Genomic DNA, 22,170 nt, shown 5'->3' with positions numbered 1-22,170 from the left:
GTCACACAAGAGTATGTAGTGTTTATTAACTGATTGATTTATTTATAATTGAGAGTTTTGATCCAAACTCTGTGGAAGATATCAAAAAATACTGGCTTCCAATATGTGCCAAATGTAGAACTCCATTGAAAATCTGCTGAGATCAGCAGATCTTTCCATTAACTTCGCCAGCTTTTGGCTCTGACTCCAAATTTGTTTCATGTAAGGCTGCTGCACACAGAATAGAAATGCCAGGAACCAACATTTGTTTCAAAGTGGAAAGACAGTCATGTGTATAATGAAAATTTGAACCTTGGTATTTGGATATAGGAACCACTTTTCCCTTCTATCACTTTAACACTGATGCTTCCCCTAAATTCTGTATTTTAATGTGGGTCTTGACCYCTCTGATTTTACTAGTCAACTCTTTTTCTTTTTTTTTAATTGTCTGGGTTTTATTGTTAGACCAATAGGTGGCACTGGTTAAGCATATTARCAGTCAAGATGCAGGGTATTTTATAAGATGACACTGTGAAATCTGGTCATTCTAATTTTAAAAACATTATATGTTTTTTTTAGAGCATATTGCATGTGTATACTTAGTGTATATGTGTTTTTTTTACATTTGTCATCTTACTGAAGTGACAACATGGAATATTTCAGAGAAATAGATTTTAAAACTATGCTTCTTTTAAAATCAGGTATTGTTTGATTTGGGGCTAAAAAAGAAGARGTAATTGCTGCAACTATAAGTTTTGGGCTTACAGTTATGCCCTGCATTTTGAATCCTGCCTATTTAGGTCTTTTGTTTTGGAGGTGTGTTTTTTTAAGTGTTCTGGTGTAGATCCCAGATTTTTGTCATATCCTGTCATTTCTTCCTACTTGAAAGATACATCTCAGAATTACTTACCATCTTTATGTTATYTTTCATTATTTCTTCTGACTTTCATGASAAGCAGGCATTCCTTTGGGCTGAAATTCTTATTCCAGTCTTGTATTTATGTTWTTTTAGAACTGAGAAGGTTGAGTCACGTAGACTTTGTGCACTTCTYATGACAGAGCTCCTGCCATCCAGTGGAGTGAGGACACGCAGCTCTGTTCATCACAGTAATGTTGCAGTGTTTTGCTAATCAGAATTTATTTGGATGGTTAATTAGTTGTGGGATTTAGTTGAATTAATCAATGGTCTTCAGTCTGTCCAGTTTTTCATTTGCCTTCTAGAGAGCCAGTGGAGACCTGAAGGTTGGCACTGTTCTTCGGGGAGGGGACACTGAGGGAATTGACCCTTATCAACCTGTTCCCATTCCYGGTCTACCTAATCTTGAGAAGATTTGGATGCCTTTGAGAACATTCTAATGATCCCTCCTCACAGAAACTCCAAAGGAAAAAAATGACAACAGTGTCTATGGAGTTTATTTTCTAGGAAGGCAAGGATACTAGGGAACTCAAGTGTTTTTTTCCTCTCTTACCTGCTGCATGATTCGAACTCACTTCTTGCTTGCACAATGCTGTGATTCTGAGATGACAGGCACTATATAAATGTAAATTACTTATTATTACAGTATTGTTTTCAGAGAGAAGTTTTCCATAATATTTAGGGAGATGTTACCTTCTAGTAGTCAAAGTTTTTAGTAGCACAGGTAATACACAGTGCTGTTGTGCATTATTGTAAAGAAGGCAGTTTAAAAGGAATCATTCAGTTGAATAGTCATATGAGTCAGGAACATACTAGCATTAAGAGGCTTGGCATCTTACTTGGCACTGCTGCTAAGTAATTTTTAACCTTAGATAATTAAAGTGCAGGAATTCTCACTGCAGTTAATAGTCAATGGTTATAAAATACCCACATTTTTTAATATTGCAATGCATCAAATAATATCCTATGGCAAGAATCTGTCCTACCCTTCTATCAAATCTAAGCATTTAGAATACTTAAAGAAAGCAAATAACTGGGTGTCTTAGTGGGCATGCATTCAGAACTAGATCAGAAGTTCACTGCTCTTTCAGATCTTCCGCAGTTGCACAAGAGACTCAGGAATTATGTGTTAATAAAAGTGATGGTGTGAATTTGTGCAGGAAACTCTGGCCGCAGAGAAGAGGGCTGAAGGAGGTGAGGTGAAATCATCCAGCAAGTGTCTGTCCTGACCTACTGCACAGCACAAGAACACCAAGAGTGGAGGAGGTGATGCAGAAATTGTTTCTACTGTGCATACGAGGAGCTGCTCTTTCTTSGGCGACTGGCTGGAGATGAAACCTGTAGACAGCTCTGTGACCCCATATGACATTCATTTCTGTGGTGCCTTGAACAGCTGCAAGAGCAGCTTTTTTTTCTTCTTCTTCTTTTTCTGCCTGAGTTCTTCCAGGTTCAGCTGCCTGCCTCAACTTGTTATGTCAGTCAACAATTTTCCTGCTGGCTCTCTCAAGCTGGGTATTTCAGTACTCCTCTGTCAGTCACACAGTGGCAAGACAAACACCCTCCCTCCTTAGGGTTTTACTCTGCTTGAGAGCCCGAGTTTGCCTCATGCATGGGTAAGGTTACCCACAGGTTACGTTTCCGTGAACAGASTGTCAGTTTGAATGTGCTGCTCCTTTGAGGGTGGTCAGGTGGGTCTCACTGTCCCCACAYTGGCACTTCCTATGCAATGCAGGATAGGAAAATGGGGCTGAGCAATCTCCTTCCTCAGCYGCATCAAGCCTTGACTGAGTAGAGGTGATGTGTGACTGCAGCCCAAGTAGATGAAAAGAGCCATTCCCATCACTGTGGCTGAATACAGACCAGCATACCACCAGCAAGGAGATAAACTATTTGGTCTTAGGACAGAATAACTGGTGCTTGGAATGGGCAATTCCCATGAAGCTTGTATGTTAACTCGTTCTGTTCACTTTCACATACGTTTTAAATTTCTGTTGAACAGGGCTATGTTCCATGACTTATTTTATCCCAGAGATTAATGTTTGGCAACTCTTTGTAAATATACATCCTCTGTTTACTAACACAGGACAGGAAAATGTACTTTCTCTATTAAAACAAAATAAGTGACTTTAATAGCAGAACAGCTTGTGTTTGAAGGTCAGACTTTGGCATGGAAATAGTTCATGCTGAGAAGCAGCACCTTGGCATACTCTAATGAAAACTGGCAGTGATTTGACTGAGCTACAAGCCTTCAGAAATCACACTGCACRCAGACAGTTGTGTTTATTGGACAGGAGAAAGGACATAGATGGATATGTGACTAATCCAGTTCAGCCCTCCGGATTTCACTGGAGAGCACGTGGAGGAGGCTGTGCTGACATTCTCAGTCTGTTCAAAGTGTCGGGGTGGGCAGGACAGTGTGGTTATGGAATAGCTTAGGAGGCAGCCATCTRCAAGAGGAAGCTCTTGCTTGGAATCTGTGCACTCAGCAAGCCTTGCACAAGACTTGAGGTTTGGGTTCATTTAAGTACTGGAGACAAGTTTAGGGTTGGGGTTTTTTTTAAGTTTTCTCTTATAATTTTTCAGAAGTTGTTTCATTCCCACMGTTCATTGTGAGCTACTATTTGTGTTTCTGAGCATCAGAATTAATATTAAGAGGTGTAGAAAGCTCATCTCATAACTATTGTCTCATTTTGGCTGCTAGAAGAATGTAATTTAGTTAATCCGTTCATCTGCAGCAGCAGCCTGGAAGGTGGAATTTGCCTGTGTGACATTTTTGTTCTAAGGAACTGCCAGCTTCACAGATTTGCTGTCACCTTAAATCAAGTTAGATTATATTTAATTAAACCAGCTTATCTGCTATCCATACTAATTACCATAGTTCATCTTAACTATATACACTTCTGTTTCCTTGAAGTTTCAAAAGTTRTTTTAAATATAGGAATTCTTAGAATTAATTAATTCAGGCACCAGATTCAAATTCCAATTAGATAAGTACATTTCATTAGATATGGAGGTAGGATTAAAAATACAGAATGGGYAGGGCAAGTGTCTTATCTAGAATACAATTCTAGTTGAAGGACTGTTTTATCTGTTTAATTTTTAAGATACTACAAATGTGGCACTACTCCTGCAGCGTGTTGTTTCATTTTCCGAACAAGACTTTACACGTTATGCCGCAGGGAGCAGCACCATTTTCTAAAACTAGAGCCAGCAGGATGCTGTGGTATATGTCCTATGGGTGTAAATAGAACATGGTTTTATCTGTTATAAACCTCAGGCAAAATATTTCTCATTTATCACTTAATCGTGTTTACTCTTAAATTCTGCCTTTTTCCAGTACTTTCTTTTTTTTATTGTTGTTCCTGCAACTTAGCCTTTTTTAGATCCCTACTAAGACTATTCTGTCTGCTGTCACATTTAAGTMACTGCAAACAATAACTATGGATTATTGCTTCCTTGATAATCAAGCTGTAGATATGATTGATTTCCATTTTAAAAGGCAAGAATAATTTTGGTTTATCTCAGTAACTGACTATTAAGTTGATTTTCAACAGAGTTCATTCTAATTGATCATGAAGATATGATGATCTGTGCTTTCATAAACTTGCATGCCAAAATCAACCTAAGTTAAGGCAAAGAAAATGGAATAGATAGTCTTCTATCACAGACTGATCTAAGGGTCTCAGTTACTATGAAGGCAAAAAAATGAAGTATTTCAAATAAAGCAAACTACGCAGTTGRCTTTTATCACAAGGTACAGCAACACCATTGCCTTGGAGCCAAAATAAAATTGCTGTATTGGCATCGTGCAACCCTCTGACTAATTATCCTTGTTAGCTGTGTACTACATTCTGCAAGAAAAGGATGACTTAGACACTAAAGTATGAGAGAAAATTAATGACTGTGGATCCTAAGGAAGGAGAAACTCATCCATCCTTGTACTGACACAGGCAGCTCTGAGCTGAGAGTGCCGATTTTTTCATTCTATTCCTAAATATTTCTAGGATGCGTCTGGATCCATCCAGATCTGCAAGTGAGGTGAATCTCTTGATCATTACTAATACACTGACTCACATCCCAGGATGGTCTTGGTGTGCATGAATTGGATTTCTTTTCAATGAAAAACAGGAMGATAACTCCAGGATCCCACCAAATGCATTCCAAATATTTTTGAGGGTTGAGTTCAACCCAAATTAAGATGCCCTGAAAAACGTACGGCATGGACATTGGTCCTTAGCACCAGCTATTTTGCTCTACAGCTTTGCTCCCACTAGCCCAGACAGGAACAAAAGTCTTCYCAGGCAGTGTACAAGCAACCTGGATAACAGAGCCAAACCTGCAAGTTCTCCTGAGAGACAGGGTCACTGCTGGTTGCAAGGGGTGCTCTGGTCAGGTCATTTGGGCTAACCTCCYTCCTGAAGTGCTGTCAACAGAAATTTGATCAATGAACTTGTCTAGTTGAGTCAAAGAGCTCCAAGGATGAAGGAGCCTCTCCTAGTGTCCAGCCTGAACTTCCAGGCTGTAATTGTTATCATTGTCTTTGTTGTACACTCTGACACTGTCACAAAGAGCTTGGCTCCATCATCCTTGTAAATACCTTAGAAGTAATTGTAGGCTGCAGTTAGATCCCTCTTACACTCTTTGCTGGATTAAACATGCCCAGATCCCTCTATCTGTGTAGGCCATGTGCTTTTGGCCACTGTCTCAGTAGCCTCTCMAGTGTCCTCCCCATCCTCCTGATTTGGGATGCCCAGCACTGGGCACAGCACTCCTGGTGCCGCCTCTTTCACTGTGTCAGGGAGAGGAGCGCAATAACTGCCAGGGAGACAGTGAGGCTGCACCCATCCGATGTAGCCCAGAGCAGGGTCTCTTATTTACGGTGTTCAAACTGAATCTGTGAAAGCTCTACACTTTAGAGTTACGGTCTCACTTTGCATGGCAGACAGTAAAACGAAAAGGTTGAGATGTAGCAGGGACTTGAAAATGCTTCTTGGACCATTGTCTTCAGAGCATGTAAGCATAGTTAGTATATTTTAAAACATTAAATCATAAATACATGGTATCACATAATTGCACTTAGGTTTTCTGAGAACTATAATATATTTGACCTTTTTCCACATGAAAAGTTTGTGAAGGTAATTAAGGTAAATTTAATTTAAACTGACTGTACATTTGAACCTTTGTGGTATAGACTTTCTTACTCTGATAAAGATTTCACAAGAAATAATTCTCTGGATATTTCTGGATTACTTTCTGTTGAGTAAAAAATAAGTAATTAGTAATGGTAATTAGACCTGTAATATTTCAAASATGTGCTTAAATATTAAGAAGGATATTATTAATTTGGAGTAATAATTTGAATTACAGATTTCACCCTTTCCTGGAACTTTTAAAATGAAATAAACATTATAAATCTGTGACCATGATTCTATGAACAGACATGCGATTTAGATATATCAGCCATGGCTCTGATTGTGACTCTAAAGTGTTGTTAGATTTGCATATATATATCTTATTTGCAACAATATGGGAAATGTCAAATCGGTTGTTTTGTTGCAGTGCAGGTACACAAATGTGTTACCTGCAGTAGATGTTCTCCATCATTCACAAGCTGACACTTCATTTTTCATCGCATGGCACTCAGAGATAGTGGTTTACAACAGTTGTGTTCTATTTKTGTAAATAAGTTGGCAACAGTGCCATCTCTGTGTGTTCTCAACTTAGTTRCATTATAGCAAAATCCATCACATATGATRGTCTTGTGAAAGAGAACAAAATTTATTATCTACACAAGATTTCATTACTAAWCAAATTTACTTCACATTTGACAATATGTTCAAATGATGTGTTTTATATAAAYGTGTTCACATTAACTTGGACATATGGAACTTAAAGATAATTTTGGTGTCATTGCTGTAYTGTACTTCAGTATCAAAACGTGTCATTTTGCACTATAAGAATAACATGATATCAAAACTGGGCATTTAGTACTATAGGAGGAATCACCTATGCAAAAGATAAATAGTGCTATTAATGATACATACTGCTTTTAAGATACTACTAGATTAAAGATGGTGAAGAAAGTGAAAGCTTTTGAGACAACGTTATTAATTCATGTTATTGATTTCTTACTAAGTATTAAGATCTCTTTCATCTTTGGTATATCTCTGTTCCATGGTGTTTCTTATTTGTAAAATTCAGCTTTCTGGAAACTAAATAAAGTCAAGCCAATAAAGAAATTCTGACTACTGAGTTAAAAAATTAGTTCAGCTGCACTGTATTGTAAATGCTGCAACATATGAAGCATAATTTTTCCTCACAGAAACACATTTATGTGATTTCACATATGTTATTACACATGCAAACACTCCCATGTGTTTGTGCAACAGACAGTTTGGGGATTAAATCTTGATTTTCATTAGCAGTCTRTGTGTGTTAAGGGTTCTTTTTTATCTGATAAATATGTATCCCCAACTAAAAGAAGAATTTCTATAAATATTGTTAATGTCATCTTTTTTCACAACACAGATACAATAGCAGAAAGGCGTGCCCTAAGAGAACACGTGTATCCTAAGCTGAGAGAATTCTGCCGAGAAAACTATGGCCTGGAATTTCAGGTAGGTTTTGTTGTGTTGAACCTGGCATCACTTTATCTTTAAATTAACTCTGTTTAGAACAGATAACATTTTTTAATATTATTGGTAAAATAGAAAAGTGCAAAAAACTTTATTTCATGGGATCGCACACATCATTTTTGTGGTTGGAAAGTATCACTGGAGATCATCTAGTCCATTCCCCYGCTAAAGCAGGTTCACTTGGAGCAGGTTGCACCGGATTGCCCAAATGGGTTTCAGATATCTCCAGAGAAGGCTCCACATGTTCTCTGGCCAGTCTGTTCCAGTGCTCTGTCACCCTCACATAAAGAAGTTCTTTGCTGAACTTACTGTGCATCAGTTTCTGCCCAATGCCCCTTGCCCTAYTGCTTGGCACCACCAAGAAGAGCCTGGCTCCATCCTCCTGGCACCCACCCTTAGAGTATTTGTGTGCTTGGATAAAACCCCTCTCATTTGTGTCTTCWCCAGGCTAAACAGGCCTAGCTYTTTCAGCCTATGATGTACTTAAATTATTTTACACGCAGATTTTGAGGTAAATTCTGAATAGATGAAAAAGCACCACCTCTATTTTAAATACGCAAAGTATATAAGAAATAATGTTACATCTGAATTACTATGTTATGTTTCTAGAAATCATACTTAAGTTCCACTGTGAAAAAGAATTTAACCAAGTGAATAGAGAAACTGATTACCAAAATTAACTGAGTATGGAATGTTTTTATTGTGATTATGTATTCTGCAATTTGCTTCCTTTAATGTCAACTGTAGCATTCCTATTGCTTCAGTAATTTCATGTTTTCCTTTGTGTTATGAGAGACATAGACCCATACACATCTTTGGCAAGAGCCAATTGATAATAAAAACAGTTGTATTTTATTTAAAATATTTGTGTTTGGCATCCCTGTTACAGTCACTGTTACTTTAAGTATAGTCAAGTATATCCAAATTAACAGTTCCTTATATTTCATGGAACTGTTTCTCTGCTATGAGAAGTAAGCTGCTAAGTACAGCTTGTGATGTTGTAAAAATGTTCAGTTTTCAAAAAATTCTGGCTCTACCATSCAAAGGCTTTCCTTGTATACTTAGTGACCCCAAAAACTCATCTCTCCTGAGTGAAGCTTAGTTGGAAACTGCTAATGCCTTTTATGTGACATCCTGTTCCACCCAGTGTGTTATTCCTGATGCACATGCAGCTGGTTTTTAATCAAAATAACAAGTTCTTAAACTGGGATATTTGGTTTTAATTCCCTGAGTCACARTGGAGTTGCTGAATCTGCATGGTGGTAAATTCCAGAGTGTTTTTTGATTGTGGCTATAAAAGAATTTCATCTGAAGGTCCTAGCTCATCAGCTGATTGGGAAGCCCCAGCTGCAGTGTACATKAAAGGAAGAGTAAAAGGTATTTAAATAATATTTTTCTCATATTGCTACCATGTGATATTCATGGAAAATATCAACGACTTATTTCTGTTATCTTTGAGGAGACATCAGAAGACATCTTGGTGAGGGAAATATCTCTTCCAGCTAGATCATAATCCACTGAATTAATTGTGAGAGGAAACGTCTTTCTTCAAACAGATTGTAATGTTGTCTCTAGAGGAGGAATAAATAAGTTTACTCTAGTTTATATTCATGGAAGCAAATTATTTTGTTATATAGTTTAAACACCAGGACCATCTTTATGTGATACAAGGTCTGAGAGACAGCTATACTGACACAGTTCAGAAAACAGTTAGAAAGCGATCACATTTCTGTGGAAGCAAAGTAGGAAACTGTACAAAAACAACCAAATAAACTTCACCAGAGTAAAGCCTTTTGAAAGACACTGACGTATACATTGGCAAAACTTCTTTTTTTCTTCTTCCGGTGCTGATACATTAAATTTCTTAGCATACAAAATTGAGACTACAGTTTTTAGTGTAGTGGTATGAATAAAGTCTTATGTACTTTTAAGATACAGGGATAAATCTCTCTATTTCTCTATACAGAGCGGAACACATAACTTTTCATCCTGATATGTAATCTTCTACTGACCAAATAAGAACTGCCTTGCATGTGACTACTACAAATGCACTAGTCAGGACACCTTCTACKTAATAAACCATGACCCAAATGAAATCAGTTAAGTACATGCATTACTCTGCATTACTTTCACTGAGTCACCTGACTGCACTCAAAAGTGTTTCAGTTGTTGGAAAACATGAGATCTGTCAGATACCATCAATTTGGTGGGAGCTGTTAGTGAACATAATCATCATATGARTGGAAGCAGAGCTGACTATATTCAATTACACTTTGAATTTGTTTGCTTGATGGACTTCACTTTTCCTTGTGTCAGAAAATACTTCACAAAAAGATGTGTTGGTGAAAACAGAAACCAAGTAAGCTGAGGAAAATACTTCAGAGTGCATGGTCATTTTGACCTGAAACACAGTACTTTTACAGGGGAGGATGGAGAGGTAAAAGAAAGTAGTTGTAATTGAAAATTTTGGGAAGATAACTAAACCTAGTTAAGTAGTAGCATACACTTCTTCAGAACAATGAGATGTTTCAAATAATTTTCAACAGGATAGACATGCTAGATATGCTTTCTGTATATGAAAGTGGAATTTGGCATAAGGAAATTTTTAGTTCTTTTCCTAAGCTCTTGGAAGGGAAAAAAAAATCTCCTAAGAAAAATCTGTGAAACTKTAAAATTGGTAGGGCAAAAGCCAAAGTAAGCAAAAGGAAACACTGAACTATGAATGAAAAGTGTCTTGTGACTAATGTGGAGTTGAACTAGACCAGTGTGAATCCACTGTGTGTAAGGAGCTCTTACAACATACACTGGTTGTCAAATGACTGTGGCAGCCTTGCTGAAAGTTAGAGTGGGTGTTTGTCACACAGTTTTTCTGAGTATAAATAAATACATGCTTCAAAATCAGATATAATTGTCTCCTTGCTCAATTTCTTTGATTTCTTTTAATTCTATTAATTTTACTTAGCAAATTGAGGAACTTCTGAGACCTTATTTTGTAATTCTTGTCTTTAGAGGTTTGATGGGTTAACATAKTCACCCTTGAAGAACGAAATTGTAGCATGTTAAGATCCTATGCACCAAAACTGTGTTACCCCATGTAAATAACAAACAGCTGTTGAGCCCCTACAATTAACTGGTACTCCAGAGTTTCCTCCTCACATTTACAGAATTAGTGTGATTTCTGAACAGTTAATTAAAAAAGAAATTGCTTTTACGTTTCAGAAGAACTTTGTGCAGCACAATAAATTTGTTCAATGAGTAATTGAAATATTTTTGATAGCATGCTAATATTTGTATCTGAAGTATTCTATAATGAGAATATTTAAGCTTTATCATACATCATGCAAGTAATCAGACTGATGAATACAATGTGAAGTTTCATAATAAAGTTGTATTAATGAATAACAAAAATAGAGAGGAAGAAGGGAGCACCTTTTTGTCCTGATAAGACTAAAAGAGAAAGTGCAGAAAATAAATCAGTGCAAGTGAGGGAAACAGGAAGGTTATTTGAAATGCAGTTTTGTACAGCAGAAAATGCATTTCCAGCAAAATTTAGGAACAGAATTTCTGTAAAAAAAAAAAGATATGGAGTGTATTTTCTTGGTAATGTAAGCAACAATGCATTCCATACCTGGGTTTTCCACTCACCATCAGTCACACAGGATACTTTTGGCAGCAATGTGCCTGCTCCATCAAACACTGCTGCACATCCCAAACTTCTATGGCAGAAATAACCAATGAGACTGTTGGTAGTGAAATTACACATAGACAGAAACAGCTCTAGGACTTGGTCTTAAGCCTTGGTACTTACTGGTATGAGAAATTTTTCAAGGAGATTAACCAGCTGTAAATTGCTGAAATTTAGTTYGATATCAACTCAATATTAGTTCTTACATTAAGTCTTCAGGCTAMTTTTATGATCTGTTTAGACAATAGCTAATTTTATGATTCTGTTTCTGGCAGAGAGCTTCCACAGTACAAACTATTACAATAAACAATTTTGTAATACATTCATGTATTAATACAATTTTTATTTTTTTTTTAAACTATCATTTGGACTTTTTTTTTGTTAAAGTTACATACAAGATGTTAAGAATCAGTAGTAACTTAAATGAGAGTAATAGCCTATAATCATGAGTTTTGTTCCAAAAGAAATTCATACATATGATCTCTATCTCTTTAAATTTGATTCCCACAGTGAGAACTCAGCCTTTTTGTTAAAGGCAATCACACTTCATCACCTAATTTCTTTAAATAAGTTCTGTATGAATACTCTAGTTTCTTTCAGGAGTTTGTTTGMAACTAAATAGGGACACAAAACTAGGTCTGCAGCCACATTTGAAAGGCTGGACAACAAGGTCTCTGCCACTGCATATCTATAAAATTTCTGCTTCTAAAGTACAAAGATCAGCTCTTTTTGTCGAGCCAGGTGCACAGCATGMGTTTCTATCCTGTGGATACAAGTGACACAGGATTCAAGTCATAATCTTGACTGTGATCTACAGTGAGATTCCCATTCATTTTCATGGAGCCAGGAGTTTTTTCAATGTTTTTGTTATTATTCTTTGCTATCCATAATATGCAATCTAGTGGCAAATAAAAGACTACATAAAATCAAGGTCTTGTCATGCTACTCTCCATATGACTATGAAATAGGAGCCTGTCCCACAAGGAACTATCTGGGAGGGAAAGTAAGAGGCTGGAATTCTCATTTCTATGAAGAAATCCTGTCAGTCTTTGTAAGGACTAGATGCAGACCTCATTGCATTTTACTGCACTGAAGAGCAATGCTTAATGYGCAGGATGTTGGCAAAGCTGATTTTTAATTTGTTTAGTAGAAATGGGTTGTGATAAGTAATCATGTTGCATACTGTTTTCCAGGTCATAGACTTATACTGGGGAGTTGAAGCAGATGAATGGGACAGTCCTGAGCTGCAAAAGACTCGTATGAAGCTGCTAGAAGATTGCTTGAAAAGTTCTGCAGGTCCATGTTTTGTTGTGGGTATAAAAATAATACATTACTTTACAAGAAAAATATGATGTTATCTATCCTAAAGTGCACAATTCAGTAACAAGTGCATGATTTTCTTTGTAAAAATTTTATGTTCCTTGCTGTTCATTTGCTATGGAAATATTTTCCTATGTAGCTTTGTAGGCTAACAGTGATTACTCAGTATTAGTGGAGAGGAAAGAACGATATTTTATCCTCATAGCAAGATGAGTATGATTGTACCACTATCACAACAGAATTATTAACAACTTGTTTAAGGAGRCCACAATTAATTCTTGGTACATCTCATATATGCATTATCAACTGGCCTAGAAAGACTTACAAAAAAACAGCAGTAGTGAACTGTGATCAGCATTTGCTGTTTTGTGTCACAAACCCAGGACAATTTAGGATGCCAGGTATTAGAGAGTGAAAAAAAAGAGGTCAGTGACAACCTAAGGAGGCTCTGAGTCTGTGATGTACTGATACATGACTGATGGTTCTTTCCAGGTCAATTGTTTGACTTCAGTGCAAAACAGTCTTAAGACCATGCCTTCACTCTTCCAAATTTTATTTTTTATAATATATTTGTCAAGAAAATAATTTATAAAAGTTACAAAGTTTTTCTGTTTTGTTCTAAATGTAGCTTAGTCAATTCTACTTCTTAGACTTGTCACAATAAGACAAAGAAAAAACTGCAAGTCCTTGATTATTKTTTTAAGGGAAGAATGTTAAAGATTTAGTGAACTGAAACCACAGAACCCAGTGGGGATGGAAGGGATACAAAACAGTGCCTGCTRTGAAGGCTGGAGATCACGTCTCTCCATTTCAAAGATTAGACAAGGAGCAACATGTGGCATGTGTCCTTCTATACTCCTATCACACCCTCACAACCATCTCTCTRGCTCTTCATTCACCTGCTTGCCTCACTTTGTTATTTAGCTTCAGAGCCCTGGAGAACAAAGTTTTGACTATAAGAACCCAGCGTTTGGAGTACAGTCTGRGCTGGGTTTGATGCTGTCATGACACTGTTTTTCAGAAGCACACACTGGCCCAGATCTCTAGAGAGTTTGGGTAGCTTTCATCTTGCATGACTATATTTAGTTTTCTAGGTTTATTTTTCTACTTTCTCTCTTCCCTGTTATCCTGATGAAAAAAAAAAGATCTGGAACAGAAAGGCATAGAGTTTTTCATGTAGCAACACCCAGTGTCCTTAGACATAGATGTTGTAAAATCTTTGACAGTGAAGGAAACCTTGTCACGTACTATTGCTGCATATTTTAGCAGCTCAGAATCTTGAAGCTTTTACGAACTGCCTGCCTGTTATTGTTACTAAGGAAATCAAGCCAATTCAGAATTTTTAAACAGAATGAAACAGTTAGCATAAAGGTTGCAGTGAGCCAATGATTTCAATATTTATGTCAGGTTTTCCAAATATGGGCCAAGGTAGTAGCTCTCCCAGTGACTCYACTGACAAAACTGCAGGAATCTGTTTATGCACATTTGGTTTTTTGCTTTGCTGTACCATGGCAAGATGGGTTTATTTCATTTATGACCAAACATTGAAGATGATTCTACTCCAACAAGCATAATTAGTTTTAATTTAGAGTAACATAATGAAAAATTTACTTTGGCACTGCGGACTTTGGGCAACTTCCCATTTCTTTAAAAATTCTATAAAATGTGCCACTTCTTTTCAGCTGGTGGGGGGGGTCGTATTTATCAATTACCRTTTTCTGACTTGAGATACAGATCTGGGATTAAATGGAACTATTCACAATTAGCTGCTTGATTTGGATTGATTTTAGAAAGTGTTTCTTTGTGGCACTTTGTCCCTGCATTGTGATATTGGATGGACAGAAAATGAAATTCAGTCCTGAATAGGTTGGAAGTCCTAAGTTTTTCCCCAAATATGAAACAACAAAATCCAGATTAACAATATTCATAAGCACAAGGAGACCATTCTGAAAAATATGTGAAAGTAATTTCCAGTGAACATGCACTGTAGGTAAATACATACAATGCTATTTTTGATCTACAGAATAATTTATGAAGACTCATTTATGAAGAGAAAATACTTCTCATACAAATTTTATGCAGGAATCTTGTCTTTGGAATCTACATGGGAAGATTGAAATGCAGTATATTTATTAAACTGTGAACAGCTTAAACTCTACATTGCACAACAACACCAAAGATAAAAATGCCTTCAGTTCCTTCTCTGGAACCTTTTTGCATACATCCTGCAAGTAATAACACGTAGGTGCTCTGCCATCTGCACAGCACCACACAGTTTCTGCCTGAACGGCTGTCCTTGCATGACTATGTCCTGAAAGKTTGTAAAATTAAAAATAGAAATGGAAATGAAATGTTAGTCTGTTACCTGTAAAGGTTTGTTCAATTAATGGTTGGGATTGTACAAACCTTAGAGGTTCTCTCCMCCTGTCATTCAAAATAATCTGGATCAAAGAATAGTAAAAACATCTTCTACCTACTCTCAACAGCAATTGTAAATTACATTAATCCTATCAAATTATTGGCAGCTTGTTGTTAATTTGAACCTGTTAGTGGTATCCATAGCAAGTTATCTTCCTTGTTTGCTGATGGAGAACAGGGCTGACCCTGTGAGATGACCACTTAGAAAGAGGAGAAACACCAAACATTTTGAAATGGGTCTCACTATGTACTCGAGAGTTGCCACATATAAACAAATATAACCTTGCATCATCCCTTGTGCTTTCACTGGTCTGTTGAGGTACCTCACAGTGTATTTCTGAAGCTCCTCTTTCCACAGACCTACTGGGATGTATAAAGCTCTTTTCCCCACTTTCAGTTCCAGGCAAGGGCAGAAGGTAGCAACTGWCAGGCCTGAATTCAGGAGCAACACATGCATCCCTTCCTGAGCAATTCCTAGGGAAGCATAAAACACTTTCAACTTTCACAGACCTAAAGAGCCAGCATTATAATTTTGTAATTCCAGTAGGATTTTAAAAGAATATCAGTAATTTACAGTATTTGTCATGGCCTTAAATCACACTGAAATTGAAGGGGAAGTACGGTAAATTATGGAGTGAATTTTTTTTTTACTGTTTGTATCTTTGTCTTACTAAGTATAATGCATGCTTTAATTGCTCCATGAAGTACATTGCTACACTCTGTGATCAGTACAAATGGTTGATAATTAATTCTGAGTGCATTCCAAGTCAGGGAAAATTCCAAATTATATTATTCCTGCTCTGTTAAATCTCTTCAATTCCAGTTTCAGTTCTGGTATTACTTTAGGGTTTATTCCTAATGYAAAAACTAAATACACACAAGTTCTGGAATTGCTGAACTGTATTTTGCTTTTGCTTTCCTGGAAAAATCACCACGCRCTTTAAGACAGGGAGGCTAAAGTCCATCAAATGTGTTTATACTAAAACATCCAGTTCTGGGGGAATGCTAAGTGTCCAGTGCCTTTTTGGAAATTACCTGTGCTTGGGTATTTCATTATTTAATTTTCCTCAAGGACACAGCTCAATTTATAGTTCTTAAGAGAATGAAGAGAAATACTTGGAGCCAGACATGGTACAACCATCCACCTCTTCCAGTAAARTATATTCTGAGAAACAAATATCAGATTATGAATTTTCTTCTCACTCTGCATCTGATTCAAAACCCAGCCAAATAAGAACTCCCTCCCTCTACTGTAAGTGGGTTCGGGGTCATATCTGGAATGGCTCCACAGGACTTCTTGGCATTATCTGGAATGAAATATGTGTCTGCAGGCAGTAATCCTGTTTTAGATGGACTTGGCCAACAGAAAAGATTCTTCTGAAAAAGTCACACTAGAGCTCTGTATATTTTGAAACCCTTCAAAACAGACAAAATGATCAATTTTAAAGACCTGATATGCAACTTTTCCCCCAGCAAGCTTTGGTCTTCTTTCACAGCCTCTAGACTAAGAGGCAAAGGATGTCTACCCCTTTCCATGTAGTTTGGCTCTGAACAACAGACACACACAGAAAGTGAAATCAAGAACGCCAGGATATTACATGATTAAGCCATTGTAAGTGAATTCCTTCATCTGATTTACAGATGGGAATATATTTTCTTGTGAATCATCTCTGATTCTCTAGATCTAAAATACCCATTTTTTTAACTTAGTCCATTGAAAACAGGTACAAGATTCATCAGACAGCTTTTCCATGTAACATAGAAACTGCATGGGTTTTTATGTAGTCTAAAAATAACTTGCATTTTCAGTTAGAAGACTGCACATATTTTCTGCTAAGTCACTGTACTTCTTTTTCTTGACAGAAATACAATTTTTGGTGCTGCGTTCCAGAAAGGTTAAGTATTATATTTAATATGAATGACCATATTAGAGAGGATAAGATTAACATGAAGTCATATTTCCATCATTCTATGTAATGTGTAGAGGAAGAAATAGGCTGCATGAGATTTATGCAATTTATTTCCTCATGACCCTCAAGAGCTTTACCAAACCATCTTCTGAGGTAGCAATGTGTTAGATGTAATGATCTGCCCTACAAATGAAACTGTAGATCAAAAATCCAGCATCAGCTRTTCTGCAGAAATGAGAGGATGGAGGTGATGCTAAACCTTGCAGTGCTTCTTCTGTGTAAAGAAACAGCATACTTTACAATATTTAGCAGGCAGCTGCTAAATTCAAGGAGAGATATTGATACTGCTGCTTGTATCTAGGGTATATACCTTTCCTTTTCTCAAATACAGACATCCACTTCAGAGATGCATTGCTTCTCCAATAACAGAAAGAAACACCTACCCAAAAAATAACTACTTCACCTTTCAGTCTGATTATCGTTAAATCTAGCTAGCAGTAGCTGGGTCATCTGTTTTTTTGGTTTGTTTTTTTTTTTTAATGATCAACATATATAATTTCACAGGATCCCTCTTTCTTCAATGAAAGATGCTAATTTACAGAATTAAAATAAGAGACAGTAACAGTGTTCTTCACAGTGAAGCTGTTATGCATCCATAAGGTATTGCCTCTTTTCTCTTAAAATACYTGCTTTCAGTGCAAGGTACTTTTTTGGCATTAGTGTCTTGTTAATGTAAAATGTAACAAGCAATGAACATAAACTTCTTTCTTTCATAACTGGAAAACCTCATAGAGTAACTTTGGATTTCATTCCACCTTAAAAAAATGAAGCACAGAATATTTTCTGAGAAAACTAGGGAGGCTGCAATTATTGTGAGTAAATTAATATTCTTTCCTTGTTAGGTCTTTTGCATAGTACAGAAATTACTTTCRTGCTTGAAACTGTTTTAAAATGCTTTAATATACTAATGCTACTTATGTCTGGAAAAACAATTCATCCTCTGGCCACATGCATTGGCAGACCATGTACTCTGCCTCCCAGTCATACAATTGCATGGCACAGGCAAGACAGTCTTTGCATTCAGGCAAATGGCTTATATTTTTGCTATTTTTTWAAATTTCTGTGGGCATTTGCTGCAGAATTTTTATACTTTTGGCTAATGATTTGACTATTACCTGCAGACAGTACTTAGTATTTATTTACTGTTTGTATGCTTACCATTAATTGTAATGTCAATTAACCTATTGTTTAAAAATTCGTATTAGAAAAGTCATGAAGATATCCCAATAGAAAAGCATTTTTTTGTTTTATCCTGTCCTTGAAGAAGTATGGCAAGTGAAAGCTAAAATAATTCATAAAGTTGATTTTTTCATCTGTATTACAAATGGAAAACTAATACTGAGTATTTTTGATAAAGAATAGTTTTTGAAATACGGCAGTTGTAAAGATGACTTTATGAAAAGATGGATTTACATGTAATACAATTTAAATGATCAGGAATAGCAATYTCATGGTATTTGGTGATGTGAATTAGTTGTAAAGATTGTTGATGCTCTGAACAATTTAGGTGATGCTGGACTTGGATATCCATAAACATTCTCAAGTGCCTCAGGGGGTTGGTTTATGAAAACAAGGAAAGCTTTAATCTCTATTATCACAGTGCTTGCCSTAGTTTTTTCCTTCCGTTCAGCTTCTTTAAAGATACCTATTGCATTTTTGCATTCTCTCCCTACATATTACTGCAGTTTAGATCATTACTTTTTTTTCCATGGGAAATTGTTATTTTCATTCTGCAATTATGCTGCTGTTCTTTCTGTCCTCCTTTGAATTTATAATTTGATAAACAGTAAAACAGGTTTGTTCCTTCCAAGCATGTGAAAAGTAGGGAATACATGCAAATCATATAAGAACACAAAAAAGGGACTGACCCTTTCACATCAGTGTGAAGTTCACTCGGCCATCATAYTGGTAATATTGCTTGGGAAGTAAAATTATACTTCGCTTGTGCAAAGAAGTTTCTAATAATTTCTTTTCAKCTATGAAGGACTAGATTGATGACATACCTGTTCCAAGAGTACCAGCCACCAGTTGTGCCAAATAACAAACYCTCAAGCTAATGCCAGCTGGCTTGGATAAAAAAACGAATGATTTGTTACAATTACCACATAGGGACACAAAAATCATAAATAAAAGTTATCAGAATCAAGGAAGTAATCAAAATAAATAATATAGTCCATTGTACAAGTACTTGTAAGGCAGACTTGATACTGTGTTCTGGTACTTGTTTAGCATACTGTGCTTGAGTCTAAATCATGGGTTCATTATAATCTGCTAGAACTAAGGTCACTTACACTAAAAAAATTTCTGGGGGGTTAATTAACAATGTTTTAGATGCTTCACTCCACACTACACAGYCATGGGCCATATCAGGCTCTCAATGACTGCATTACTCTATGAAAGTTGTGAAATTGTTTTCTTGACATTTAATTACAAAATTAGATTTTCATTTGTAGACTCAATGATTACCAATTTTTAGCCCTAATAAGAAGGGGAAAAATAAAAAAAAATAAATTTGCAATGAAGTGTCATGTCATGTTACGCTAGCTTCAGTATTCCTAAAGTCAGGAGGGGTGTTAAAAATTCTGTTAAACTGTCAGCAATCTTGGCCTCTGATAATGCTCATTAATTAACACTTTCTAATACCTTCATASTGGCTGTGTATGTTACTGAGAACACAGCTTAATCATGTTACAAAAAAGCATAAATTGTCTGTTTCCAATAAGGAGTGGGTGTGTGTGTGTACAGTGGGATCTGGATTGGTTTTGCAGTCCTAAAAACTCCTTCTCAGCTGTTGCAGCTTTGGAGGTTACCTACAGACTAGATGCCTCTGTCWGTCCCTTAAGTGCCTTTTTCAGACCTTGTTGCATTGCTCAAATTTAGCTGAATCTGAGCTCTTGACCTCATCACTTAACATTTAAATACCATCCTAATGGTATTTAGAAACTAAGCTGCCTTTCTGGTAAATACAAGCAAGAGTATATTTCACAGAGAATAAAGATTCAGCCCCTTCTCGCATACAAAGCATGCAAAGAGAACAGCAAGAATGSAGAGGAGTGCCAGCTTTTAACTCCAGGGTTTGGTGGAAGCCAGTGCCCTGGAGTTARACCCTTTGTAGTCCTCCCAGCTGACTACACTGACAGGCTCAGAGTATCTTCTTCCTTTCCGGCTCTGGGATGCCCGTGTCCCTGGATGCTCAGTAAGGCACATGAAACTGCAGTGGTAGGAGAAGCATTTCCTCAATAGCCACACTTCACCTATGAGATGAGATACAGGACAGCGTTTCAAACCCTGTCACAGTTCTTTGTGGCTTGGGTGAGTGTTGTGATTATTTTACAAAGCGGGAGGTTACACCACCATGCCCTTCTCTCAGAGACAATATTGATCTCACCATTTCCAAGAAAGGTACATTTCCCACTCCTTGTTGAAAGGGTAGTGATTTCCACRGACAAGGTTATTGACTTAAGTCTGGGTTACATGCTACAGTCTTTTATTAAAYCTAATCCTTTTGGTTTGTTTTCCTACCCCGTTCCATTCTTGTCAAGTGTTACAGGATCTGTCAAGAGTCAACAGAAATCTGGACTGCAGTAGGAATTAGCTGCAAGGTCCTGAGCATTATGTGAAAGAAAAAATGTACATGCCTGTCAAGAAAGTTCCCGTGTAATTTCAAAACTAGAGTAAAGTGAGAATAATACATTTGTTTGGAGGAGAATCAAAGTGAKTGAGCAGYTCAGGTCTTTAGGCAGAAGTAGGCAAAATCTCTTCCAATCCTTCCTCTATACCATCTTTATTCACAGACCTCTTCCCTTAGTAGATTCATATTATTTTTGACTGAATGTCTCACCTATGTCTATGCTCAAGCTGATCAAAGACACAGCAATGATCAGCAAGGAAAGGAAAGGCAACAAAATGAACTGAATTTGTGCTGCATGATCATGTAGAARACAGGGAGGGTGTGGAGGAAGACCATTGATACTTTCTCAGCCARGAGAAAGAAGAGTTCTGATGAAGCCAAGTGTATCAGGGAAGTAGGTCATGAATTTCTTCTGAGGAAACACATTCACGCTGTGTGATAGACTTAGCTCCTACACACCGTGTCCTGAGAAATTACTCATCCTCATTTCATATCTCCCTAACTCTMGGGAAAAGCTTTGAGATTTAAAAATACTGCACTGTGAGCGAAGTTCAGAGTTGAGAGAATTGGTTCATTTACAGCCASATTTGGCTGTTCTCTTCACTTTTCTGAAAGGCAGGTCAAGCATCAAGAAAATCCATTTTCTTCTTGCACCTTTTGTGTCAGGAACTGTACTCAMAGCAAAACACTTCGGCACTTGCACCTCATCCTTCCAGTCCCAATTGCAGTCCRTTTTCTTACAAGGCAGTTCCGCAGCCCTTTTTTGTTTTTCATGGAACTGAAACCAAGACCTGTCTCAAGTTGCTGGAACTCATATAGTCCCCCCAGCGTACTTCTGCAGTGCCTCCAGGGAAAAAGGAAAGAGAGAAATTAGGGCATGGTTCTGTGAAACAACACACTGCAATATTTCTCAAGCCAAGGAACATAAATATATATCCGGGCAGGTGGAAAAACAATCTGTTTCTCAGCACAGAAATGTCTTTATTATGCCTTCGGTTTCCTATTCGCTTCAGCAAACTCAATTAGAAATTGTATTTCTTATGTTTTCTACAGTCAGCCAAAGTYCTAAAGCTAATTCTATTCACTCACAGGCTTCAACCTATGGGGAAAAAAAGCAAATAAAAATTTTCATCCTGCTTATGGTATCATTTTTCTCTTTAAAATTAAACAGGACAAATAATGTGAAATAACAGCTCCATCACTGCTGATACATAAATASACAAGATCCTCTGCATATCAAAATAGAAATACTCAAAATAAAATGCTTATTTTACRAACTATCATTAGCCTCATTTTATGGAAAGGCAGTCTGAGTCAGTGGGAAAAGTATCAGGAAGTTACAAGTTTCCGCACTGAGATGTAGTAAAAGTGGAAAGAAGATTTAAGACATCTGCAACAGCTCTAATGTTCTGTCTGATAAGCTGCACTGYCTTGCAGCTCTTGGAGAAGAAGAAAAATGTTCTAAAGGCACTTTGACCTGATCCCAGAAATAACAGATTGACATTTTTGTCCTTTTTTCATAGATTTGATTTCTAATGGTAATSTTTTTGGGAGACTTAATGCCAATGGATAATTTTTTTTCCTTTTGAAAAAGGCAAGAAAAGCAGTCAAATGTA

At 36.8% G+C, this 22,170-nt stretch overlaps 1 protein-coding gene across 1 annotated transcript in view; it reads left to right on the top strand.

The window, feature by feature from the left end:
- Nucleotides 1-22,170, top strand: part of NWD2 (NACHT and WD repeat domain containing 2) — a 51,621-nt gene that overhangs the window by 13,524 nt on the left and 15,927 nt on the right. Inside the window, exons 2-3 of the mRNA XM_057371669.1 lie at nucleotides 7,424-7,512; nucleotides 12,409-12,525. Of these exons, the coding sequence (XP_057227652.1) occupies nucleotides 7,424-7,512; nucleotides 12,409-12,525 (206 nt within the window). The remainder of the gene's footprint in view (nucleotides 1-7,423; nucleotides 7,513-12,408; nucleotides 12,526-22,170) is intronic.

This window comes from Malurus melanocephalus, unplaced genomic scaffold (genome assembly GCF_030028575.1).
Source record: "Malurus melanocephalus ecotype Western Australia unplaced genomic scaffold, MMel_1.1 scaffold_151, whole genome shotgun sequence".
NCBI lineage: Eukaryota > Metazoa > Chordata > Aves > Passeriformes > Maluridae > Malurus > Malurus melanocephalus.
This window is presented reverse-complemented; position numbering and strand designations above follow the sequence as displayed.